Source organism: Bison bison, unplaced genomic scaffold (assembly GCF_000754665.1).
Source record: "Bison bison bison isolate TAMUID 2011002044 unplaced genomic scaffold, Bison_UMD1.0 scf7180017864516, whole genome shotgun sequence".
Taxonomy (NCBI): Eukaryota; Metazoa; Chordata; class Mammalia; order Artiodactyla; family Bovidae; genus Bison; species Bison bison.
This window is the reverse complement of record NW_011495069.1, coordinates 3,878,618-3,900,602: the sequence shown is the minus strand read 5'-3', so window position 1 is coordinate 3,900,602 and position 21,985 is coordinate 3,878,618. Positions and strand designations below refer to the sequence as shown.

General features: G+C 37.5%; 1 protein-coding gene across 7 annotated transcripts in view; it reads left to right on the top strand.

The window, feature by feature from the left end:
- Nucleotides 1-21,985, top strand: part of EIF4G3 (eukaryotic translation initiation factor 4 gamma, 3) — a 291,147-nt gene that overhangs the window by 22,707 nt on the left and 246,455 nt on the right. For 6 of the 7 annotated variants that reach the window (XM_010829973.1, XM_010829974.1, XM_010829972.1 and 3 more), the window contains exon 3: nucleotides 20,121-20,249. The exons of the other annotated variant lie outside the window; for it this stretch is intronic. In XM_010829973.1, the coding sequence (XP_010828275.1) occupies nucleotides 20,121-20,249 (129 nt within the window). The remainder of the gene's footprint in view (nucleotides 1-20,120; nucleotides 20,250-21,985) is intronic. 7 annotated transcript variants of the gene reach the window in all.

Below are 21,985 nucleotides of genomic sequence, written 5' to 3'. Positions count from 1 at the left end.
TCAGTCGTGCCTGACTCTTTGCGACCCCATGAAGAATTGATGCTTTTGAATTGTGGTGTTGGAGAAGACTCTTGAGAGTCCCTGGGACTGCAAGGAGATCCAACCAGTCCATCCTAAAGGAGATCAGTCCTGAGTGTTCATTGGAGGGACTGAAGCTGAAACTCCAGTACTTTCACTACCTGATGGAAGAACTGACTCATTTGAAAAGACCCTGATGTTGGGAAAGATTGAAGGTGGGAGGAGAAAGGGATGACAGAAGATAAGATAGTTGGATTGCATCACCGACTTAATGAACATGAGTTTGAGTAAACTCCGGGAGTTGGTGATGGACAGGGAGGCCTGGCGTGCTGCAGTTCATGGGGTCGCAAAGAGTCGGCCATGACTGAGCGCCTGAACTGCACTGAGCTGTGTGTGTGTATACATATATGAACAGTATCTTCTTTCTCTGCACAGCTTGTGATAGGCTTTTAGGTTGTTTCCATATCTTTGCCATTGTGAATAATGCTGCAGTTAATACAGGAATGCAGATATCTTTTTGATATCTTGTTTATTTCCTTTGGATATATACCCAGAAGTAGGATTGCTAGATCATATGATTAGCACATTCTAAGGCTTGTATTACTTTGAAAGATCATCTTCAATTTTACAAAAAATTTTAAAATAGTCTAGATTGAGTATGTTTCATCATTTCCTTGCTCTTCCTGGACTCATATTTTACTAATACCTTCAAGTTTTACTTTCATAAAAAACTGTTTCTTACCCATCACTAGTATTAGCCTCCTTTCTTTAGATAAATCTCAGAATCAGCATCATTAAATATTTATGAAATCTAGATGCCACTAAATCTGTATTTTTTGTCTTTGTTAAAAATAGGTATGTTAATTAGACCCAGTCTATTTGCTGTATCGCCTTTCTTTCTAAATGTAGAATTGTTAACTATTGTAATAATTTAAGACATTTTTGAAGTTACTTTTCTGCAGCATTAAAAATACAGCTGAAAAGGCTCTGACTTCTTGGAGCTTGCTTTCTGGGCATAAACACATAGATGTGGTAGAGTTATTAAGGATATTGAGACAGTTCAGTAAATATTTATTGAATAATAATTGTGTGCAAGTTTTTGTGTCAGATAATCTAGGTTAACAGTGGTAGATAATATGATCCTTATCTTTAATAAGAGTTTTCATTTTATCACATGAGATGGGTAATACATTATTTGAAGCTCTAGAAGTTACGAAGTGCAGATGGGGAGAAAGTTTGGACTGTCTACTAGGAGAAGGTGAAGAAAGGTGAACATATTCCAGTTAAATCTTTTGAGATGGATGAGAATTCTACTCTGTAGTGCAGTGAGTCGTGAAATGTACAGTTAACTCATTAACAAATGGGGTTTAGGGGCACCCACTCTCCACGCAGTTGAAAATGCACAGGTGTATATATACCTGGGTATATAAAAATTGAGCAAATCTGGTCAGAGCAGTTCTTCCTGAGGAAACTGACAGAATATAGAACATTTTCTTCATTATCATCACTAACACTTGGTCAGTACTAACTGTGGACCAGCCTCTCTTCTAGCACTTCGCTTGTATTGATTCATTTACTCCACATTACAGAGCTATGAGGTAAGTGTATCTCCTGTTGTAGTTGGGCATTTATTAGTAGTTACTGTGCCCCTGGCAGTGTGCAAAGTGCTGTACATACAGTGGATTGCTTAATCGTTATGGCAACCTTCATTTACAAATACGGAAATGGAACTCTCTGAAGTTGCGTAATCTGAGTACACATCTGTCTGACTCTCTAGCTCACGTGAAGGACTGTGTTTCACTGGGTGGGAAGCTGCTTCTTGTTGAACTCTCACATGAGGTATAAATAGCAATACTCAATTTTGGGGGAGTCAGGACTCTTGGTCATCTATGAAAGCTATGGATCTACTTTGCAGAACAGTGAGCATACGAAAATAGTTTTTACTGCAGTTTTAGGAGAGTTCAAGTATCCTTTGACCCTGGCTAAAGAGCCTTTACTTTTATAAGATTCCTTGCTCTCGTCTAGACCAACTTTCCCCTTGCAAGGGTGCCATGTTGTACTCTTTTCATGATTCTCAATATAGGGAAATAGCTCATTTATTACTTTGTACATTGTGTGTTAAACTGACAGAGACTTTATTAAGATTTTACCCACTTTTCCATCTTGAGGTAACCTTTTTTTAAAGCATTGGTATATGTTTAGCTCATTTATATCCTTGTTATTAAAAATTCTGGATCCATTTTGCTGCCTATCTTGGTATCTGCTGAGTAATGACATTTATGAAAGTTAAGATTCCTTGTCATTAATATTTAATGTGGATTTACTCATTAAATGTTAAACCACATACCTAATTAAAATAATATTTAATATATATTCACTGATTTTTCTCCTTCAGAAGGATTAACTTTAAAAATACAAAGCATGTTCTGTTGTTAAATGTCAGCTAGAAATGGCTTTTGAATTTCTAAAATAAGAAAATAGTAGATATAGTAATCAAGTTCTTTAATGTTAGAGAATTTTGAAAATGTGTTTCTTTGAACTCTGAGATAGTCTCTGTAGGGCCATTTGATAAAGTATTTTATGCCCTATTACTTAAAAAAAAACAACTGATGGGGCCAATTTAAAATAAAATGAGTCATAGGAAATTGGACTGTTTTAAGTAATTGTGTAGTAAATAAAGTTGTAATTATTTTAAGGAAAAAGAAAGAAGGAACATTATTATTTCAAGATACGCAATTATTATTGCTGTGAAGTTGGTGGCATGAATAGAGAGGTCATTTTTTACCATATGTTTTGATAGACGTAGAAACATTTAACTTACATCATTCCTTTTTCAATCTTTTAAAAGCACTCTGCTGTTAGGGTAATCTTACAGGCAAGAGATTGTGAAGGATTAGCGTCTTTGTCTGTTGTGTCATTCTTTGCTTCCTTAATTGCCGTATAGAGTACAGAATGTTCAAGAGAAGGATGCTTAGTTTCTTTAGCTCTTACAAGTCCCAGCGAACCCTTGGATACATTGTTCATTCTTAGCATTGTTAAATCAGCCAAAAGCGGCTTTTTTTCTTTCTTTGTTCAGTATGTTGCAGGAAGAGGGGACCCCTTCCCTGGCCAAAGGGTGGGCTGTTGTCTAACACTTGGAAATGAATTGGGTGAGGAGATACACACTTGATTGTGAATGGGCACCTGGGTGGAGACCATCAGGGTGACGGAACCCAGGAGATCTGGCCAGTCATTCTGACTCAGAGTCCTTCCTGGTGATCCACGTATCACTCAGCCAAGATAGATTTCAGCAAGAAGGATTCTGGGAGGTTGGTAGGACATATGGACTGCCATCTCCTTTCTCCTTCTGACCTTTTCTGAATTCTTCCAGTTGGTGGTAGCTTGTTAGTTTCACCTTCTTTACTAGGACCTCCTGTTGTAAGAGAACTCATGCAGATCGTCACCGTGGGGTCTGGTTGGAGCAGGCAGCTTTGCTTAGTGGTCCCCTAGTGAGCATCTGTTCAGTGACCTTTCTGTCCTTCCTTTGGTCACACAGTGCAGCATGAGGGATCGTGATTCCTCTACCAGGGATCGAACCTGTGTTCCCTGCATTGGAAGTGTGGAGTCTTAACCACTGGATTGTCAGGGGAAGTACCTACTTAACCTGTCTTAAAAAAAAAAAATCAGAAAAATTAATTAGGAGCATGTTTCAAATATTTATTTAAAAAGTTCTGTAGATCAATTAAGAGAGTTTGGTATTAGTGAAAACATGCATAGAAAAGGAAAGAGGTGTAATACTGAAGTGTATGATTAAAGATCATTAGACTCAGATAGTGAGCTGGGCTGGGTGAGAATATTTCAGCTTTCTGGAAGGTCTTCATCTCATTAAAATCTTTCCAAATATTGGTCAGGCATTGGTGAGTGCTAATTGTTTTTCAGAGGAAGCTGATAAATTATATAACACAAAAAAGTTTGACCCAGAAACCAAGTTTGGGGTGGATTTCTTTCTTCATGTATTTTATGTGTTGGGCTAAGTTCTGTGGGAGAAAATGTAGTAGAGAGCGTTCACTTACACTGTGGCTGGAAAGACAGAATGTGCTCACAGGAGTTGAACTGTTAAAAGAACTATAAGAAAGGAATTGTTTACCGTTTCAGTGGAAGAGAAGAAAGCCAAAACCAAAAAACAACACTAAACAAGAGCAAACTCCTCATTCTTTGACTGTGCACCAAGGTCTTTGTGCTTTTCTCTTAAGGGATTTCTTTCAAACCCTAACCTGTTCATTCATCAGACTTTGTTTTTGTTTTTGAGCATCTGCTTGTGTGGCATTGTGCAGAGCACAAGGGATACAGTGCTCTCTGCTTTGAAGATGCCTGCAGCCTAGTGGGAAAGTTGAACTGATCGATCGTTTAAGTGCAAGTATGATTAATGCTGAATTAGAAGTAGGCAGAGAATGTCTTGCTATTCTTGCAAGCATGGAGCTGCAGCTTGAAACTCAGCCAGGGACACAGGGCAATGAGAAGTTTATCTCAGGAGAGGTGAGATTTGGATTGAGTTTTTAAAGATAAGGAGAAGGTATACAAGTGAAAAAAGGTATGTTTGTGTATTTGGAAAACTACAAAGAAAAAAAGCATCAGAATGTTGGCTCTTGAGCTTTGGAGCCCATCTAAGATTATTAGACAGCGTTAATTACAAGTACTTAACTGGATTCTCCTACTCTTGCCTGGAGAATCCCATGGAGGGAGGAACCTGGTAGGAATCCCATGGGGTCGCAAAGAGTCAGACATGACTGAGCGACTTCACTCGCTCAATTACAAGATAGGAAGGAAGGCTAGTTAGAGTCATAGCCAACTAGCTACATGGCAGCAATTGTAGATGCAGAGAGGTGTGCACTTTGGGCTTAGTGACATTCCATTATTTTAAAGTATGTTTTTGCATAAAACTTGATGTTCATAATGATGAATTTGTATGATCAAGGAAAAAATTCAGATTGTATTTAATGTGCTGAAGATTTCCATCCAGAATAAGAGAAAAATAAATTTTGCTTATTTAAAGAGATTCATTCCTAGCTATCTGCAAAATCTGAAATTGTACAGTAGAAGGAATGACTGACTTTTCCAGGGATTCCAAGAAAGTGAGGTTATATCATAATCTAATATAAACTGTTCCTTAAATGTGATGGGAATGCAGGATAAAGGAAAGAAGAGACTGAGTTGGTTAAGTCAAGAATGTGATTTTTTTACTTGTATTGGAGAAAAAAGCACATTTTAGGGTTAATGATGTTTATAAATAATAGTGTTTTCTTTGTACTATCATACTCAGCAATAATGTAGCATAGATGTATATATATCTCCTATATATATAGTCTGCCTTCTAATTTATCTTGTAACTTGGTGGACTAAACACACTAAGCAGGTGTAACATGCCAGGTGCTGTGAATATTGGTGAAAACTTGTCAGTGTTGTATTTAGGTCACTGCTTCTTAAAACCTCAGTTGAATCAGCATCACCTGGTGGGGCCCAGCCTGGAGTTTCCAAATCAGTAAATATGGGTGAGGCCTACAAATATGAATTTTCTTTTCTTTTTTTTTTGTTTGCTTAAAATATGAATTTTCAACAGATGGCCACACGCTGATGCCACTGGCGCAGGGACAGCACTGTGAGAACCACTGCATTAGGGTCAGTGCAAGTCCCGAGTGTTCCCCTTTCCTGTTTGTAGGATGGAAATCAAAATAGGAATCCTTTGAACCCAAAACTGTTTGATTTACACTTACATGCCTGATACTAGGATTTTAAATAACAGTTTAAATATTTTTAAACAGTGAAATATTACAGTAGCTGCCATTTTGGGAATACTTTTTATATAACAGGCATTGTGATGCATTTTATCTCATTTAGTGTGTTCAGAGAATTTTCACTGAATCTTCAAGATATTCCTTATTTTTCCTTTTACAGAGAAAAAAACTGAATTTAGGTGATTTGATTGTATAATTTCTGTGTGGTGGAGCCAGAATTTAAACCCAGGTCTCAGTCTGAAAAACCCATGTTTTTTTTTTTTCAAAACTTTTTATTTTTGCATTGGGGTATAGCCAACTAACAATTTTGTGATAGTTTCCGGTGAGCAGCAAAGGGACTCAACCATAAATATACATATATCCATTCTTCCCCAAATTCCCCTCCATCGCTGCCACTGAGCAGGGTTCCCTAGGCTATACAGTTGGTCCTTGCAACCCGTGATATTTTAGTAATGCTGTCAGGCCTACTTGTAAGATAACTTTAATCAGTTTACCTCTGCTTATGTTACTTGTTTCAGACTTTTTGTCTAGAAAGTGATGGTCTTTGGTGCATCCTCAGAATAGAAGCGTAAGCACGTGTTTCATGTTACTTGGTGTACAGAGCAGCTTAATATTGTGACTTTGATAATGAGATTGTATTTATGTTTGTTCCTAGTTCTCATCTTGGATTTAAAAGCAGAATTCAGTTACCTTGTTCAGTTAGACGAATGGTTCATTATCAGTAAATGAAGATCAGGAGAAAGACAGACAGCCCATAAGTAGTACAGTGGGAAATGACTGCTCATTACAGTTGTTAAATCTGTACTGGTCATCTCCCAACTCACACAGCCATGGCTGTGGTAGGAAGTTAAGGGCTTTGATAGTAGTGGGACTCTTGAACAAATAAAAGCTGTCACTTCTCATGTCAGTTTTCAGTGGTTCCTCTTCTGAGAAAAAGGATAGCAAATGGCCTACAAAGTATGTATTTCTTGGAAAATTAAGGAGTTAATTTCACGCTTATGTAGAGTGTTATTTATTATAGGAAAGGTAGTTTAATAAATGATTGGACTCACAGAGAACTTCCCATCACTCTGTTCCTTTCCCCAAGGCGATCATCCCTAACTGCCTAGCATTTTAATATTAAGTCAGGAAAGGACCTTGGAAGCTTAAGACCATTCTCTGGGCTACTATTAGCAATGAACGAAATAAAAATCTACTTACTATCTTGGCCTGCTCCCTTTATACTACTGTAAGGCAGCACTGGCCACCTGAGTCATATTCTAAATCAGTTTCACTGCTAAATAGCCATATTGCAAATAATGAGATTTGGTAGAATTAATAATATGGTGTAATATTTATACATAAATGTGTAAATGGCCACTTATGTGCAAGTTCTCTCATAAGTACTCCGTAAGTCCTGTCCCTGTCCAAATAATGAGGTAATGAGAGTCACTGTGGTGGTTAGTCTTGGTGGCTGCAGGGCGAGAGAGGACCGAATGAAGCTTCCTCTGCTACATCACTGGCTTAAGTAGGATTTTATAGGCCAATCTGGAAACCTATCTGCTGAGTTCCAAAAGCAGATTTGCTCACTATAAAATTTATGTGTGCCTGCTAGAAAACAAAAAGAAACTCAGAAGTATAACAGGAAAAGAAGACCCGTATCTGGCTACCTAAAGGGCCATTCCACTCACTTTAACATTTTCTTCCAGTTGTTTTCCTGCATACTTAAGAAAAAAATACTTCTGAAATCAGTGTACCACAATTTAATATCCCTCTTAAAATTATTGGCAACTTCTCATTAAAAAGTCTTTCTAAATATGTATTTTAGGGATGCAGATACCCATTCCCCAAGGAATTATGTATTTTTTTTTTTTACTGTTATAAATATGTTTAAACAAGTGACTCATTGCTTTACTTTTTTGCTGGCTAAATAATACCAATTAAGAAAAAAGTCAGAAAATAAAATAAAGAGAATGAAAATCAGCCATTATTTCCCAGAGAAACCTTTACATGCGGAGAGAATTCTTCATATGCTTTTTACCTTTATAGACACATATAAAATATACACAAATAAACTAAGTTGTACATATGTAACTTAAAGATTTTTGTTCATGCTTGCTTGTAAGTTAAATTTTTATCCTAGCATACCATGTATATCATTTCATGTCAAGATGGAATTACACATCATTTATTGGGCTGTGATTTGTGTTTAAATACCAGAACTAATCTTTTGGCTGTGTTGGGAAGAAGGCACTTTTAGGAAAGGAGATGTTTAAAATAAGAATATTACTTTTGTACTGTGATTTATATAACTAGTCATTTGTTCATGGACATTTGTGTTATTTCTGTATTCTTGCTTTCATGAATAATATAAATAATACTGTGATTAGCACCCTTGCCCTTTTGATCTTTATCTTGCTAATTTCTTCATGAGTGTAAAATAGCTGATTAACATTTATCCATCTGTTTAATGAAAACAGAGCAGTGGAGTACATATGATTTTTACAAAGCTAATAATATAGAAGGGTTTATGAAAAGAAAGAACCTATTCTTCACCTCTGTTCTTATCCGTCAGAGGCAGCTGCTTTTAATTCCTCTGGCCTTACCTCTGTTATCTATAATACAGTTTTTTTACCGTGTTTGATTTATCATTATCCATTGACTCTGCTTCAGTAAGTGGTGTTTCAGTTTCTTTTACAGTCTTTCTTTTTCCATTGCCTCTCTGTATAGTTAGGTCCTTGGTCCTGTTACAACTAAACACATTTTTAGAACATGCGGTTTGGATACTTGATGAACAAGTCGTAGTCTAAAGATCAAGAAGAGCAGTTTTTGTTTTAAAGGAGAATGATAATCCCCATGAATTTTTCTTGTGAGATTCTCAGGAGTTCCCATGTGGCCTGTAAATAAAACAGATGAAACCTTAGGGAAACTCTTTCTGTATTGAATCCACATATAGAGTTTTAGGTATGTTGTCAAGTCTTGTCTCAAGATTTTATTCATTGCATTGTCCAAACCTGAATTATATTAAGAATAATAAAAATTTGATTATAAGGAGGATGGGAATCCCTTTTAGAGCCAGTAATCTTTCCTTAAGGAATATATCACAAGATATAGGAATTTACTTTATTAGGCAGTCAATGTATTAGTCATTCTTTTAGTCAGTGATTCAGTATTGCATTTTAATTTTGTTTTGTTTTTGATGGAGGTTTCATGATCTGTTGTTTGTTCTTCTGTACTTTTTGCTAATTTGTTTTTGTGGGCGGTATCAACAAAGTCAGATTTAAGTGAATTAAGAGCTTTGTTACCTCATGAATATGCCTCAACTGATAAAATCGCCAATGTTGTAACTAAAATGACCTAAAACTCGTTTATTTCATCTTAATTTAATGCTTTTGTATTCCAAGAATAGTTATTGATCTTATACATATGTATCAATGCAAACTCATGATACCCATCATTAAGATAACCCAGCAGCAGCAGCAGATACTGAGTTAAACTGTATATTTTGAAAATAATTTGTTTGTTTCTATAAAGGTCTTCATAAACCTCATGTTTAATTTGTGGGTATAAATATAAGTAGCTTCCAGGTTTTGTGTATCAAGCACTCTGTTAGGTACTCTCCAAAATGTGTCTATAAAGTTGCATTCATCCCTCTTACAATTTCTATTTTACAAGGTAAGAAAGTGGGACTCTTGAGTTATTTGCCCATAGTAACACATCTATTAAATGATAGAGCTGAAGCTAGGTATGGTCATGTGTTCTCCCATTTTATTTTCAGTACCTCAGTTTCTAACATGGAAGAAGGATGCTCAGTCACTAAATAATGTCTGAGTCACTTGTGACCCCATGGACTGTAGCCCGCCATGCTCCTCTGACCATGGGATTCTCCAGGCAAGAATACTGGAGTGGATTGTCATTTCCTTCTCCAGGGAATTTTCCCAACCCAGGGATAAAACCTGCGTCTCCTGCTTGGCAGGTGGATTCTTCACCACTGAGCCACCAGGGAAGTCAATGGAAGAAGAATAGATAAAAACAAAATGAATAGTAACTAAGATAGAAATTTTGAACAAAGAGTTTGTTATTGGTGTCACCAAGGCCAGTGATCTGAAGTTTGTATTAGGTGAATAGGATAAAGTGTGTCTAGATCTGCCTTGTCTTTTCCTGCACTTAGACCTGAATCTTTTTAAGTTTCCTGTTGATTCCTTTGGATACTGTGATGTATTGCATGGAGAAACCATAACTTATCTCTGCAGCTCTTGATTAAAGTTGTTACTTCTCAAATTGGTCCTTTTACATTGGTTCCCATGTGAAAATCATCTTTCCCATTACTGCCCAGTTTGCCTCCTCAGCTCTAGATTCTGTGTCTGTCTCTCATTTTTGTTGAGACATTTGAATACCGTGTAATTCACCCATTTAAAATGTACAGTTGTTGGATCTTGGCATATTCAGAGTTGTACAGTCTTCTCCAAAAGCAATTTGGGGACGTTTTCATCACCCCCCACAAGAAACCCTGTGTCCTGTATTCGCCCATTACTCCCCAGCACCCCAGCTCTTGTGTGCGTGTGTGTGCTCAGTTGCCTCAGTTGTGTCCGACTCTTGGCAACCCTGTGGACTGTAGCCGGCCAGGCTCCTCTGTCCATGGGATTCTCCAGGCAAGAATACTGGTGTTGGTTGCCATTCCTTTCTCTAGGGGTTCTTCCTGATCCAGGGCTCAAACCCCTGTCTCTTACTTCTCCTGTATTGCAGGCAGATTCTTTATTGTCTGAGCCACCTGGGAAGCCCCATCCCAGGCCTCGACAACTACTGATCTACTTTCTGTCTCTGATAGATTTGCCCATTCTGAGTATTTCATATAAGACTTACTTCTCTTAGCATAATGTTTTTGTTGCTTAATAGTATCTATTGTATGGATATACGTATAATTATCTTTTCATCAGTTCATCAGTTCAGTCGCTCAGTTATGTCTGACTCTTTGCGACCCCATGGACTGCAGCACACCAGGCTTCCCTGTCCTTTACTGTCTCCCTGAATTTGCTCAGACTCATATCCATTTAGTCGGTGATGCCATCCAACCATCTCATGTTGCCCCCTTCTTTTCCTGCCATCAATCTTTCCCTGCATCAGGGTCCCTTCCAGTGAGTTCTCTTTTTGCGTCAGGTGGCCAGAGAATTGGAGTTTCAACTTCAGTATCAGTCCTTCCAATGAATATTGAGGTTTGATTTCCTTTAGGATTGGCTGGTTGGATCTCCTTGAGGTCCAAGTGACTCTGAAGAGTCTTCTCCAGCACCACGATTTGAAAGCATCAGTTCTTTGGTGCTCAGCCTTCTTTATGGTCCAACTCTCACATCCATACATGACTACTGGAAATACCTTATCTTTGACTATACAGACCTCTGTCAGCAAAGTGATGTCTTTGCTTTTTTAACACGCTGTCTAGGTCTGTCATGGCTTTGCTGCCAGTAAGCAGTCATCTTCTGACTTCATGACTGCAGTCACCGTCCACAGTGATTTTAGAGCCCAGGAAGAGGAAATCTGTCACTGCTTCCACCTTCTGCCCTTCTGTTTGTCATGAAATCATGGGACTGAATATCATGATCTTAGTTTTTTGAATTTTGAGTTTTAAGCCAGCTTTTTCACTCTCCTTTTTCACCTTCATCAAGAAGCTCTTTACTTCCTCTTTACTTTCTGCCGTTTGAGTGGTATCATCTGCATATGTGGGGTTGTTGATATTTGTCCCTGCAATCGTGACTCCAGCTTGTGCTTCATCTAATCCTGGCACTTCACATGATATTCTTTGTATATAAGTTAAATAAGCACAGCCTTGACGTACGCTCCTTTCCCAGTTTTGAATCAGTCTGCTGTTCCATGTCTAATTCTAACTGTTGCTTCTTGACCTCTTAACAGGTTTCTCAGGAGGCAGGTAAGGTGGTCTGATATTCCTGTCTCTTTGAGAATTTTCCAGTTTGTTGTGAGCCACACAGTCAAAGGCTTTAACATATTCAGTGCAGCAGAAGTAGGTGTTTTTCTGGAATTCTCTTGCTTTTTCTATGATCCAATGGATATTGGCTGTAGATACTTGATTTATTGGCTATTATGAATAAGGAACGTGAGTGTGTAAATTTTTTTGGTGGACATTCTACCCTCTCTCTTACCCTTACAATATAAATAAGATTATTACATCATCATTTTAAAAATCAGTGGCTCCTTTTTGCTGAGAACAGAAGATTAACATATCTTAGCAAAGAATATGCAGTTTTCCTACAGTCTGGCTATAATCAGACTGCAGTTGCACCAGCATCAGTCCACTAAACTCTCTTTCTCCCAACCCTTTCTAAAGAGAACCCCTTACCTATGTGGAACATACTTTACTTTCTTACCTCTGTACTTTGAAAATTTCTTTTCAAAATAATATCTCTAATTCTTCGTCTGAACCAAAGTGTTTTACTTCTCTGTGTGCAACTCTGATTTCACTAGACCCGACCACAGTTTCAGACCCAGTTATGTCTGGTGGTTAATCAGTTTTAAATACAGTAAATTGAAAATACGTTAAAAAACAGGATTTATCACGTCTTGTTTATTTACTGTGATATCCTTTTTATTGGAACTCCTTAAGGACAAGGGCTGTTTCATTTTTATAGCTTAATACAGTGCCTGACAGAGCCTTGATACTCAATCAGTGTTGAGTATGTGTCAGAGGAGTTAAAATTAGCAGTCATATTAAATTGGTTTGTATTATGGCTATCTGCCCTGTCCTTTATATTCTGTTCTGACATCAGCGCACCCATTAAAAAAAGACAAAGGAACTTCTGTTATATGTCAATTAAAAAAAATTAACCAATCTAGAAAAAAATACTTGTTGTGTGCCTCATTCTCTGTGGTACTAAGTCTATATTGACCCTCGGACTGCTGAAATTAGATTATCTTTCAATTACCTTTTGTCTTTAAAATTCTGAGATTCTGACTTTGGTTTAGTTTTAGTCTGAGACATTACTGATTTGTCCTGTGATAACTTTGTTTATTCTTCAGGGATTCTGAGTAGAGAAATAAGCCACATTGATTCCATTGAGAGGGTGAGCACTGTCTTGGTGGTGGTGCTGCTGGTTTAGTCGCTAAGTCTGACTCTTGTGACACCCTTGCCAGGCTCCTCTGTCCATGGAATTCTCGAGGCAAGAATACTAGAGTATGCAACAATTAACACTGACTAAATAGATCCCTTTGGTTTATAAATTACAAGGTTTTTCATAGTTTTTATTTGCTAGTTTTCATAGTTAGCTTAGAGACCACCTGAAAGTTCACTATGAACCTACTTCTAAATTTATCCTCCCCAGCCCTGACTCCTCTTCTCAGCTTGGATTCAAATACTGAAATGGCTACTTAGCCATTTGGATGTCTGTTAGGCATATGTTGCCTTTGATTGCTGTTTCCCCTAAGTCTGTTCTCCCTATCTCATAGGACTGCACCCACTTAATATTTCAAGCCATAAACTTAAAAGCCATCATCTGTTTTCGTGTAGTTATCCCTTTTAAATATATATTTTAAAAATTATTATATCTTTTATTATTATTTTGTTTTCTTCAGCCATGAAGACAGAAATTTTAGAATCTTATTCACCTAATTTTGTATCCCATGCACCAGTGTGTGACATAAAATTTGTTCTCAGTAAATACATATTAAATAAGTGAATCAGTCAATCTTCATTCCTTTCTGTCCATTCTTTTCAGTCAAATCAACAGGAATTTTGTTTGCTCTGCCTTTGATATACAACCCAAATTATTCCAACTTCTTTTCCTCTTTATTTTTAAAGATGTTTTAAGCTACCATCACTTTTGGCCTAGTTTATTGTGATAGCTTTTAAACTAATTGTTTCCATTCTTACGTTCTTCTGTTCTTTTCACAAAGCAGCCAAAATGATCTTTGAAAACATTAGATCTGCTCATGGTCCTGATTAAAATTTCCTATAGGTTATTCCACTTATCAAAGTCCTTACCATGCTTAGTAAGCCCTTAAGCAGTATTGCCTCTGCTGCCATATCTTTTTAGCTTCGGGATGGGGGGATTACTCCCAACCCCACTTGGAACAGTTGAGTCATTCCCATTGTATGACCTTGTCAAACTTTCAGGGTCTTATACCTGTCATTTTTCTGCCATGTGAGTTCTTTCCCTAGTTTTTGTTATTACTATGTAACAAGTCACCCCAGAATTAACAGCTTAAAATAGCACCCATTCATTATCTCACAGATTAGGTGGGTCTGGGCTGTTAGGGTGCTCTGCTTAGGACCATGCTGAAATTAAAGTGTAAACACAGACTGGAATCTCATGTGAAAAGTGAAAGTGAAAGTCGCTCAGTCGTGTCCGACTCTTTGCTACCCCATGGACTACACAGTCCATGGAATTCTCCAGGCCAGAATACTGGAGTGGGTGGCCTTTCCCTTCTCCAGGGGATCTTCCCCATCCAGGAATTGAACCGGAGTCTGCTGCCTTGCAGGCGGGTTCTTTCCACCCAAGCTGCACCTTCCTTCCCTCCTCATTCCGTCCTCCTCTCTTTCTCTCTCTCTGTCTCTTTGTCTCACCATTCCCCCACACACCCACACACACCCACACACACAAATACACACACACACACACTCTTTCTTGGATTTCTCTTTGTCTCTTCCTCCCGTCTCTTTCTTTCTCTTTTCCCCTCTCTCTCTCCCTTTCCTTCTCTCCTTCATTTTTTCATTTCATCTACCAGGGCATCATCTCATGTAAGGCTTGGGATTCACTTCCATACTCATTTGGATTATTGGAAGACTTTATTTCCTTGTGGTTGTTGACTTGGGTCCTTGTTTTCTTACTGGCTGCTGGCTAGGAATTGCTCTCAGGTCCTCTCAGGTTACCTTCAGGTCCTTGCTGTATGGTCCTGTCATTATCTGGAAGGCTTAGTCTTTAAGAACAGCAAGAGAATATCTCTCTGATTCACTGTGTTTTAACGAGCTCAGCTAAAAAGTTCAGACCCAGCCAGCGGAATCTCTGTTGATTAACTTGAAGTCAACTCTTTAGTTACCTATCACAGGAGTGATACTCCATCATGTTCTCTGGTATATTAAGGGGAAAGACTTATACAGGGTATGTGCACCAGAGACAGGAATATTGAGAGCCGTTTTAGAATTCTGCCTACCACCCTTTGCCCTCTGGCTGGGAAGGATTCGCCCATGGTATCCTCTCTTTGTTACCTTTGATTCCTAGACATGTTTCTGAGGGCAGGTGTTTTTTTCTTATTTTTATTTCATTGTTACTGATTTGTGGTAGGTAGTCAACACTGAGAAAGTAGCTGATCTGTTTTTCTTTTCACTTGTTTCCATTGCCAGTTATTAATAAATATGAAAAGAAACAATCCTCAGAATTGAACCCAGTACTTAGAGTCCATGATAGAAGTGTCCATGGTAGCATCTATTTGCTTGAGTATTTAAGTATTACTTGAATTATATGAAATTGCCTTTTTAAAACATGTGATAAAAACCTTGAATTTTAGAAATTCCACATGGTTCAACCTATTAAGTGTAGCTAAGAGTAGAGCAAAGAGGAAAGTAATGTACTTTCTTTATCTTTTTCTTGGTTTTTGGGAGGAGTTTGGCAGTAATAATGTCTGGCTTTGAAAAAATGTCATGATACTTAGTAAATTTTTCTAGTATTCACTGTAGTGTTCCTTTTTAATTGACTAAATCAGCTTTTATTTCCCAATATTTGTAATTAAAAATATCTCTAAATATTGGGAAATAAATAATCTGAAGGAAGAAGTAGGATAATATGAAAAACTCACCAGGAGGGGTGGAGAAGCTGCTTGAGATTCTCATAGAGTATTGAAATTAGCCAAGTAAGAAGGCAGTCCAACCAGTCCATCCTAAAGGAAATCAGTCTTGAATATTCATTGGAAGGACTGATGTTGAAGCTGAAGCTCCACTAGTTTGGCCACCTGATGCAAAGAACTGACTCATTGGAAAAGACCCTGATGCTGGGAAAGATTGAAGGCGGGAGGAGAAGGGGACAACAGAGGATGAGATGGCTGGATGGCATCACGGACTCGATGGATGTGAGTTTGAGTAAACTCCTGGAGTTGGTGATGGACAGGGAGGCCTGGCGTGCTGCAGTCCATGGGGTCGCAAAGAGTCGGACACTACTGAGCGACTGAACTGAGCTGAAGAAAAGCTTTGGAATCCTTCCAGTCTACCCCAAATTGAACTTGGTCATTTCCATGTGGGAGTTGCAGCTGTTGAAATGCTTTTAGATGATTTCACTAAGTAAACTTCATCTTGGGATAAAAAAATTAAGGGATGACTTCTCAGACAAACTATGTATCATGTTTACCTTTATAGGAATGATTTTTTTTTTTTTTTTTTGCTGAAAACATTATTTCTTGATAGGAATTTTTTGCAATTCTTTTGATAAAGATTCAATTATGTTTTTAAGTGCTGTATTTTTATTGCATATATTGGGCAACATATGCATATGTAGATGCAGTGAGTAAAAATATGTTTTATATGTGTGTATATAATGTTTAACAATATATCTATATTCATTCATACCTGTCTAGAATTCAGTCATAAGTCTATATGTGAGTACTTCCTTAAAATAGAAAGTTTATTCTTTGTAGTTTTGCTTATTAGAAAATTCTGAATAAACTCATCACAGCGTTACTATTTTCATTTTTCTTTTATTACCTTGTTCTTTGTGTTAGTACATAAAGTGACAGAGATGGAAGAATACCATAGCTGTGTATAAGACATTCAGAGCAAATGGGCACACATGCTTACTGTATAAAAGAGATAATTTCTCTTTCTGGAGCAAAAGGCAGCATGCTTACTGTCCGTTATAAAAGATTCAAGTTCTCTGAGTTCAGGGTTCCTCTCAGGTAATGCAAGTCACCACATAGTATGTGGCCTTGTTTGTGTTATCCTGAACCTTAGGTTCAAAGTGTGGTACACAGATACTCTACTGCTGTTGTTGAAAGTAATAAATAGTTCCTCGTTTTGTCCAAAGGAAAAAAAAGAAAGGCCTACAAAGTTTATGTTTCAGTGATGATCATGAGGGACGCCTGGGGCCAGGCTCACGCTCTGGCTGCCTGTCCTCCTCATGTATCGATGTGCTTTATGTGACTAGTACAGTGTTTTGGAAGTCAGGAACATTTTATTAAAAATATTTAATTTTAGTTTTTCTTGAAAACTTGGAAGACACTGCATGACTTGTTGGAAATTCTGAATGGTGTCGCTCGGCTCCTGCTGAATGTGTCCTTCCGTGTGGGGGACGGGCGTTCACTCCGGCTCTCTGTAGACCTCATTCCCTGTTGTCTACACCTGGCTGGTTTTTTCCCCACATACGTTTCCTGCACAGTATTTCCATTCCTCTTGGGTCCAGAGAATGATTATATTCAGGAAACTTCACTTTTTAAATAGCTATGATTTGAAATTGTAGTTTATGTGTTACATCTTTTAATTGGCTGGAATATTTTATCCAATCAGGTAATTCAGTGCCGAACAAATCAACTTTCTATTTTATCAACTTTATACTTACTGACTAATCTTAGTTTCCATGGTCTTTATGGTTTAGCTTTACATTTTCAAAAGATTCTTCAAGTTACATTGCTCGGTAAACAACAAATATCATTGATTTTATAGGAAATGGTTTTAGGTAAAACTTTTGAATGAAATTGACTAGCTAGTTGAAATTTTTACTCAGTCAAAATTTTAGAGGTTTTCTTTCTTTTTTCCCTTCATTTATTTTTTGTTTAGACCACACCCTGCAGCATGTGGGATCCTGTTCCCCCTCCAGGGATCTTAACCACTGGACTGCCAGGGAAGTCCTGAGATATTGTTTTACTGTATTTTCTTTTTAAATTCTTTCTACTCTTGTAGAACAGCAATATAATTAATACCACTGTAACTAATACTTTAACCTAGGTCCTAAGTAATTTGCTTGTTTTTGTTTCTAATCTTTTTTAGGGAATTGAAGAGAATGATGCATGCATGAAAGTGCATAAAACATAAACGTAGAGTTTAACAAATAATTTTAAAGCAAAAACTGTCTCACCTCCCAGGTTTAAAAGAGCAAAACATGATATGGCCTTTTCTGATCTCTACTCCTTCTCTTCCTGATACAGATGCCTTAAAAGAAATTTCCTGCTTTTGTTTATGGTGTTGCCATTCATTAATGTATTTCTAAATTAATATAGTCAAATTTTGTTTATTTTGGAACGTTTTTGGAATAATACTCTGTATTCTGTGTTCTTTTTCACTCATTAACATTTATAAGAGTCATTCAAATTGTGAAATGTTGCTCTAGTTTTTAGTTTGATTTCCATACGAGAAAATATTTCATTACTGATTCATTCTCCTGCTAATGAATGTTCGTGTTATCCAGTTTTGGGTAATAAGAACAGTGCAACTATGAATATTTTTTACATGTATCTTGGTGCACGTTTTCCTGTTTTCTCACAAATGTATACCTACAAAGAGCTAGGCTATGTGGCAGAGGTGCTGTACAAACAGTGCTATAAAGCCATTATCCTCCAAGAAAAAAGACAAGAAAAAAGCAAAATAAGACGTAACCTATAGGGTATACCTATTCTCAAAGGTATTAGCTAGTGCCAAGTTCTTTCCCAGAGAACTTCTACCAATCTATATTTCCACGAGCATATGAATGAGAATTCTGGATCTTCCATATTATTGCCAATGCAAAACTATAATATCCATAAAAAATGAATGTTTCTCGGCATATAATCTTTTAAATACAGTGTGCATGCGCACACAAACACACTGTTCCTCTCTTCATACCAAGAAATGGTTGATTCATTTCAGTTCAGTCGCTCAGTTGTGTCCGACTCTTTGCGACCCCATGAATTGCAGCATGCCAGGCCTCCCTGTCCATCACCAGCTCCTGGAGTTCACTCAAACTCACGTCCGTCAAGTCAGTGATGCCATCCAGCCGTCTCATCCTCTGTCGTCCCCTTCTCCTCCTGCCCCCAATCCCTCCCAACATCAGGGTCTTTTCCAGTGAGTCAACTCTTCACATGAGGTGGCCAAAGTATTGGAGTTTCAGCTTCAACATCATTTCTTCCAAAGAACACCCAGGACTGATCTCCTTCAGAATGGACTGGTTGAATCTCCTTGCAGTCCAAGGGACTCTCAAGAGTCTTCTCCAACACCACAGTTCAAAAGCATCAATTCTTCGGCGCTCAGCTTTCTTCACAGTCCAACTCTCACATCCATGCATGACCACTGGAAAAACCATAGCCTGGACTAGACTGACCTTTGTTGGCAAAGTAATATCTCTGCTTTTCAATATACTGTCTAGGTTGGTCATAACTTTCCTTCCAAGGAGTAAGCGTTTTTTAATTTCATGGCTGCAGTCACCATCTGCAGTGATTTTGGAGCCCAGAAAAATAAAGTCTGACACTGTTTCCACTGTTTCCCATCTATTTCCCATGAAGTGATGGGACCAGATGCCATAATCTTCGTTTTCTGAATGTTGAGCTTTAAGCCAACTTTTTCACTCTCCTCTTTCACTTTCATCAAGAGGCTCTTTAGTTTTTCTTCACTTTCTGCCATAAGGGTGGTGTCATCTGCATATCTGAGCAAGCTGGTAGGTAGAGTTGTTTAGAAATCCCAGAGTAGTCACTCAGAAAGCTGAGTCGGACATGACTGAGCGACTGAACTGAACTGATATATATATATATATTTATATATGCACATGTATTTACACATAAATACACATATAGAAATATGTGTATGTATATTTAGATGTGCTTTTTTAGAAACAAAAATGCGATTATGCTGTATAAGTAACTTTTTTTGGTCAGATTTATTGAGGTATCATTTATTTAAGGTAAAATTCACCTTATTTCAGTTCTATGTATACTTCCATTGGTTTTGACAGGTACGAAGAGATATGTAATCTGCATACAGTCATGATCTGAAACAAGTTATGTCACTCCCTAGAATCTCCTTGTGCCCTTTTTGTAGTTATTATTTGCTCTTGTAGTCATTTATTGATATTTCCTTTTTGTTCCTTTTACAAAATATCAAATGGCATCCTATAGGATGTTGTTTCTAGTCTGGCTTTTTTGGTTTATTTTTTTCCTTTAAAATTTTCAGTTTTAAGTATGCTTTGAGAATCTTTTATCAAGTGGATAAAAATATTAATTTCTCTTTTTTATATTAATTTCATTTTTTCAATATTGAAATTTTAAGCCTTTAGTCTTATTTTATTTTTATTTTAATATAATTTGTGAGAGAATTTCATTTTTAAAAAATAGCTACTTTTGCAATATTTATTAATACTGAGTTACTAATACTCTCACTAAATACTGATTTCTTCACAGGTAACACAAGTAGCAAGACAGCCGGGACCCCCGACCCCTTCCCCTTACTCAGCACATGAGATAAACAAGGGGCATCCAAATCTTGCGGCAACGCCCCCGGGACATGCCTCGTCCCCTGGACTCTCTCAAGTAAGAGAAATCTAAATTTCCTTAAAAAAATTTCCATGTAAAAGCCGAATTTTTCTCAAGCAAACTTTTAAACAAACATACAGCATTAGTTGAAGAGAAATTTCAGTTTTATCTTATTTCTGTGTTGTCTTACTACATTTTTTAGACACACCTCCCATAATGGTGGCTAGGAAGTTTTACACATTTCATTTCTGGAGTCATTCAGAATAAACTGTCAGTGATAATTAGGTTTTTTTTGTTTGTTTGTTTGTTTTGGAAATTAGAATATAATTCTAAAGTTCTTTAAAAATCCCATAAAGCATTTGTTTGCATTTCAGTGTGTAATCTGATCGTCTTGCTTCTTCTCACTTTTTGGTGGATTGTTGGTGGTTATTTTCTACTTTTGTAAAAGATATGATGCCTTTTCCTCTTAGTAATTTTTGTTGGTGTGATTTTGTAAATAGATTATTAAAATTGCTAGGCTTAAAATTTTGTTGAACTGTTAAAGAGTAGTGAACTCCTTGGTTTATTTCCAGTTACCAGGCACAGGAGACACTGATACACTGTTTTAATGTGTCCCTGTGGATTCCCTGCATATTAAGCCCTTTCCCAAGAGTTCTTTCAGCTTGTATCCACTCAGCATTACATGTTTATTTGATCTTCCTTGTGGTTAACAGTGGTATAGAATTAAGGTATCTCTTATTGGAATTTAGACATAGTCAAGCCAGTAACTTTGAATCATGCTATTTGAGATTATTAATATTTATAGCTTATAACCATTCCTTTTAATAATGAAAATTAATTTTGTAACTTGTTTCAATTTGGGCCTTTATCTTTTATGCCTTTGAAGAGCTTGAATAATAAGCGGGAGAATTACTAATAATAGTGCTAAAGGCTGGCAATTATAAGCTAAGGGTTGATGAACGATAGTTTAAACTATAGAATGTTTGGAGAAAGAATGTACAGCATGCCAAACCATAATTGAAATAGCACCATTCATGCTCAGATGGTAAAGAATCTGCCTGCAATGCAGGAGACCTGGGTTCAATCCCTGGGTTGGGAGGATCCCTTGGAGAAAGGCAATGGCTGTCTCCTCCAGTATTCTTGCCTGAAGAATTCCATGGAGAGAGGAACCTGGTGGGCCGTAGTCCATGGGGTCCCAGAGAGGCATGACAGAGCGACTAACACAACTGCTACCACTACTGCTATACTTAAACTCAGTCTAAATCATTCCTGTTTAATTTTGAGCTTTAAAAGTAAAGCATGTCAAAGTGAATTCTAAATCGTTCAAGATGTTTCCAATGTTGGCTTTCATGGTATGGAAGAGAGCCACCCAAGCTATTAATACGTGTGTTGGTATGTGTCTCAGGAGGAAAGAAACACTGTGTAGTAGTTTGAGTAGGGAAAGTTTCATATAAAGGATGATTAAGTGTAATAGGGGATTGGAGTAATGAGAGAGAACCTTAAAGGATGCAAAAATAACAAGTGTATAGAGTAGCTGCTTTTCCTGGGGCTAGGTTAGAGTTCCCTTGAAAATTCTTCTTCACCCTGTTGCCAGAGAGTGCATGGCTATGGTATACCTAATAGTAGAGAATACATGGTGTCAGTAATGTCATACAAGTGGAACGTGCTGGAAAGCTGTCTACGGAATGTTGAGGAAAGCCTACGTCTCTAGCACCAGTTCCTTTAGCCAAGAGCTGCTGTGGAGCTCGATGAATCGAGGCTCCGTAAGAAACTCTGCTTGCCACGGACACTTC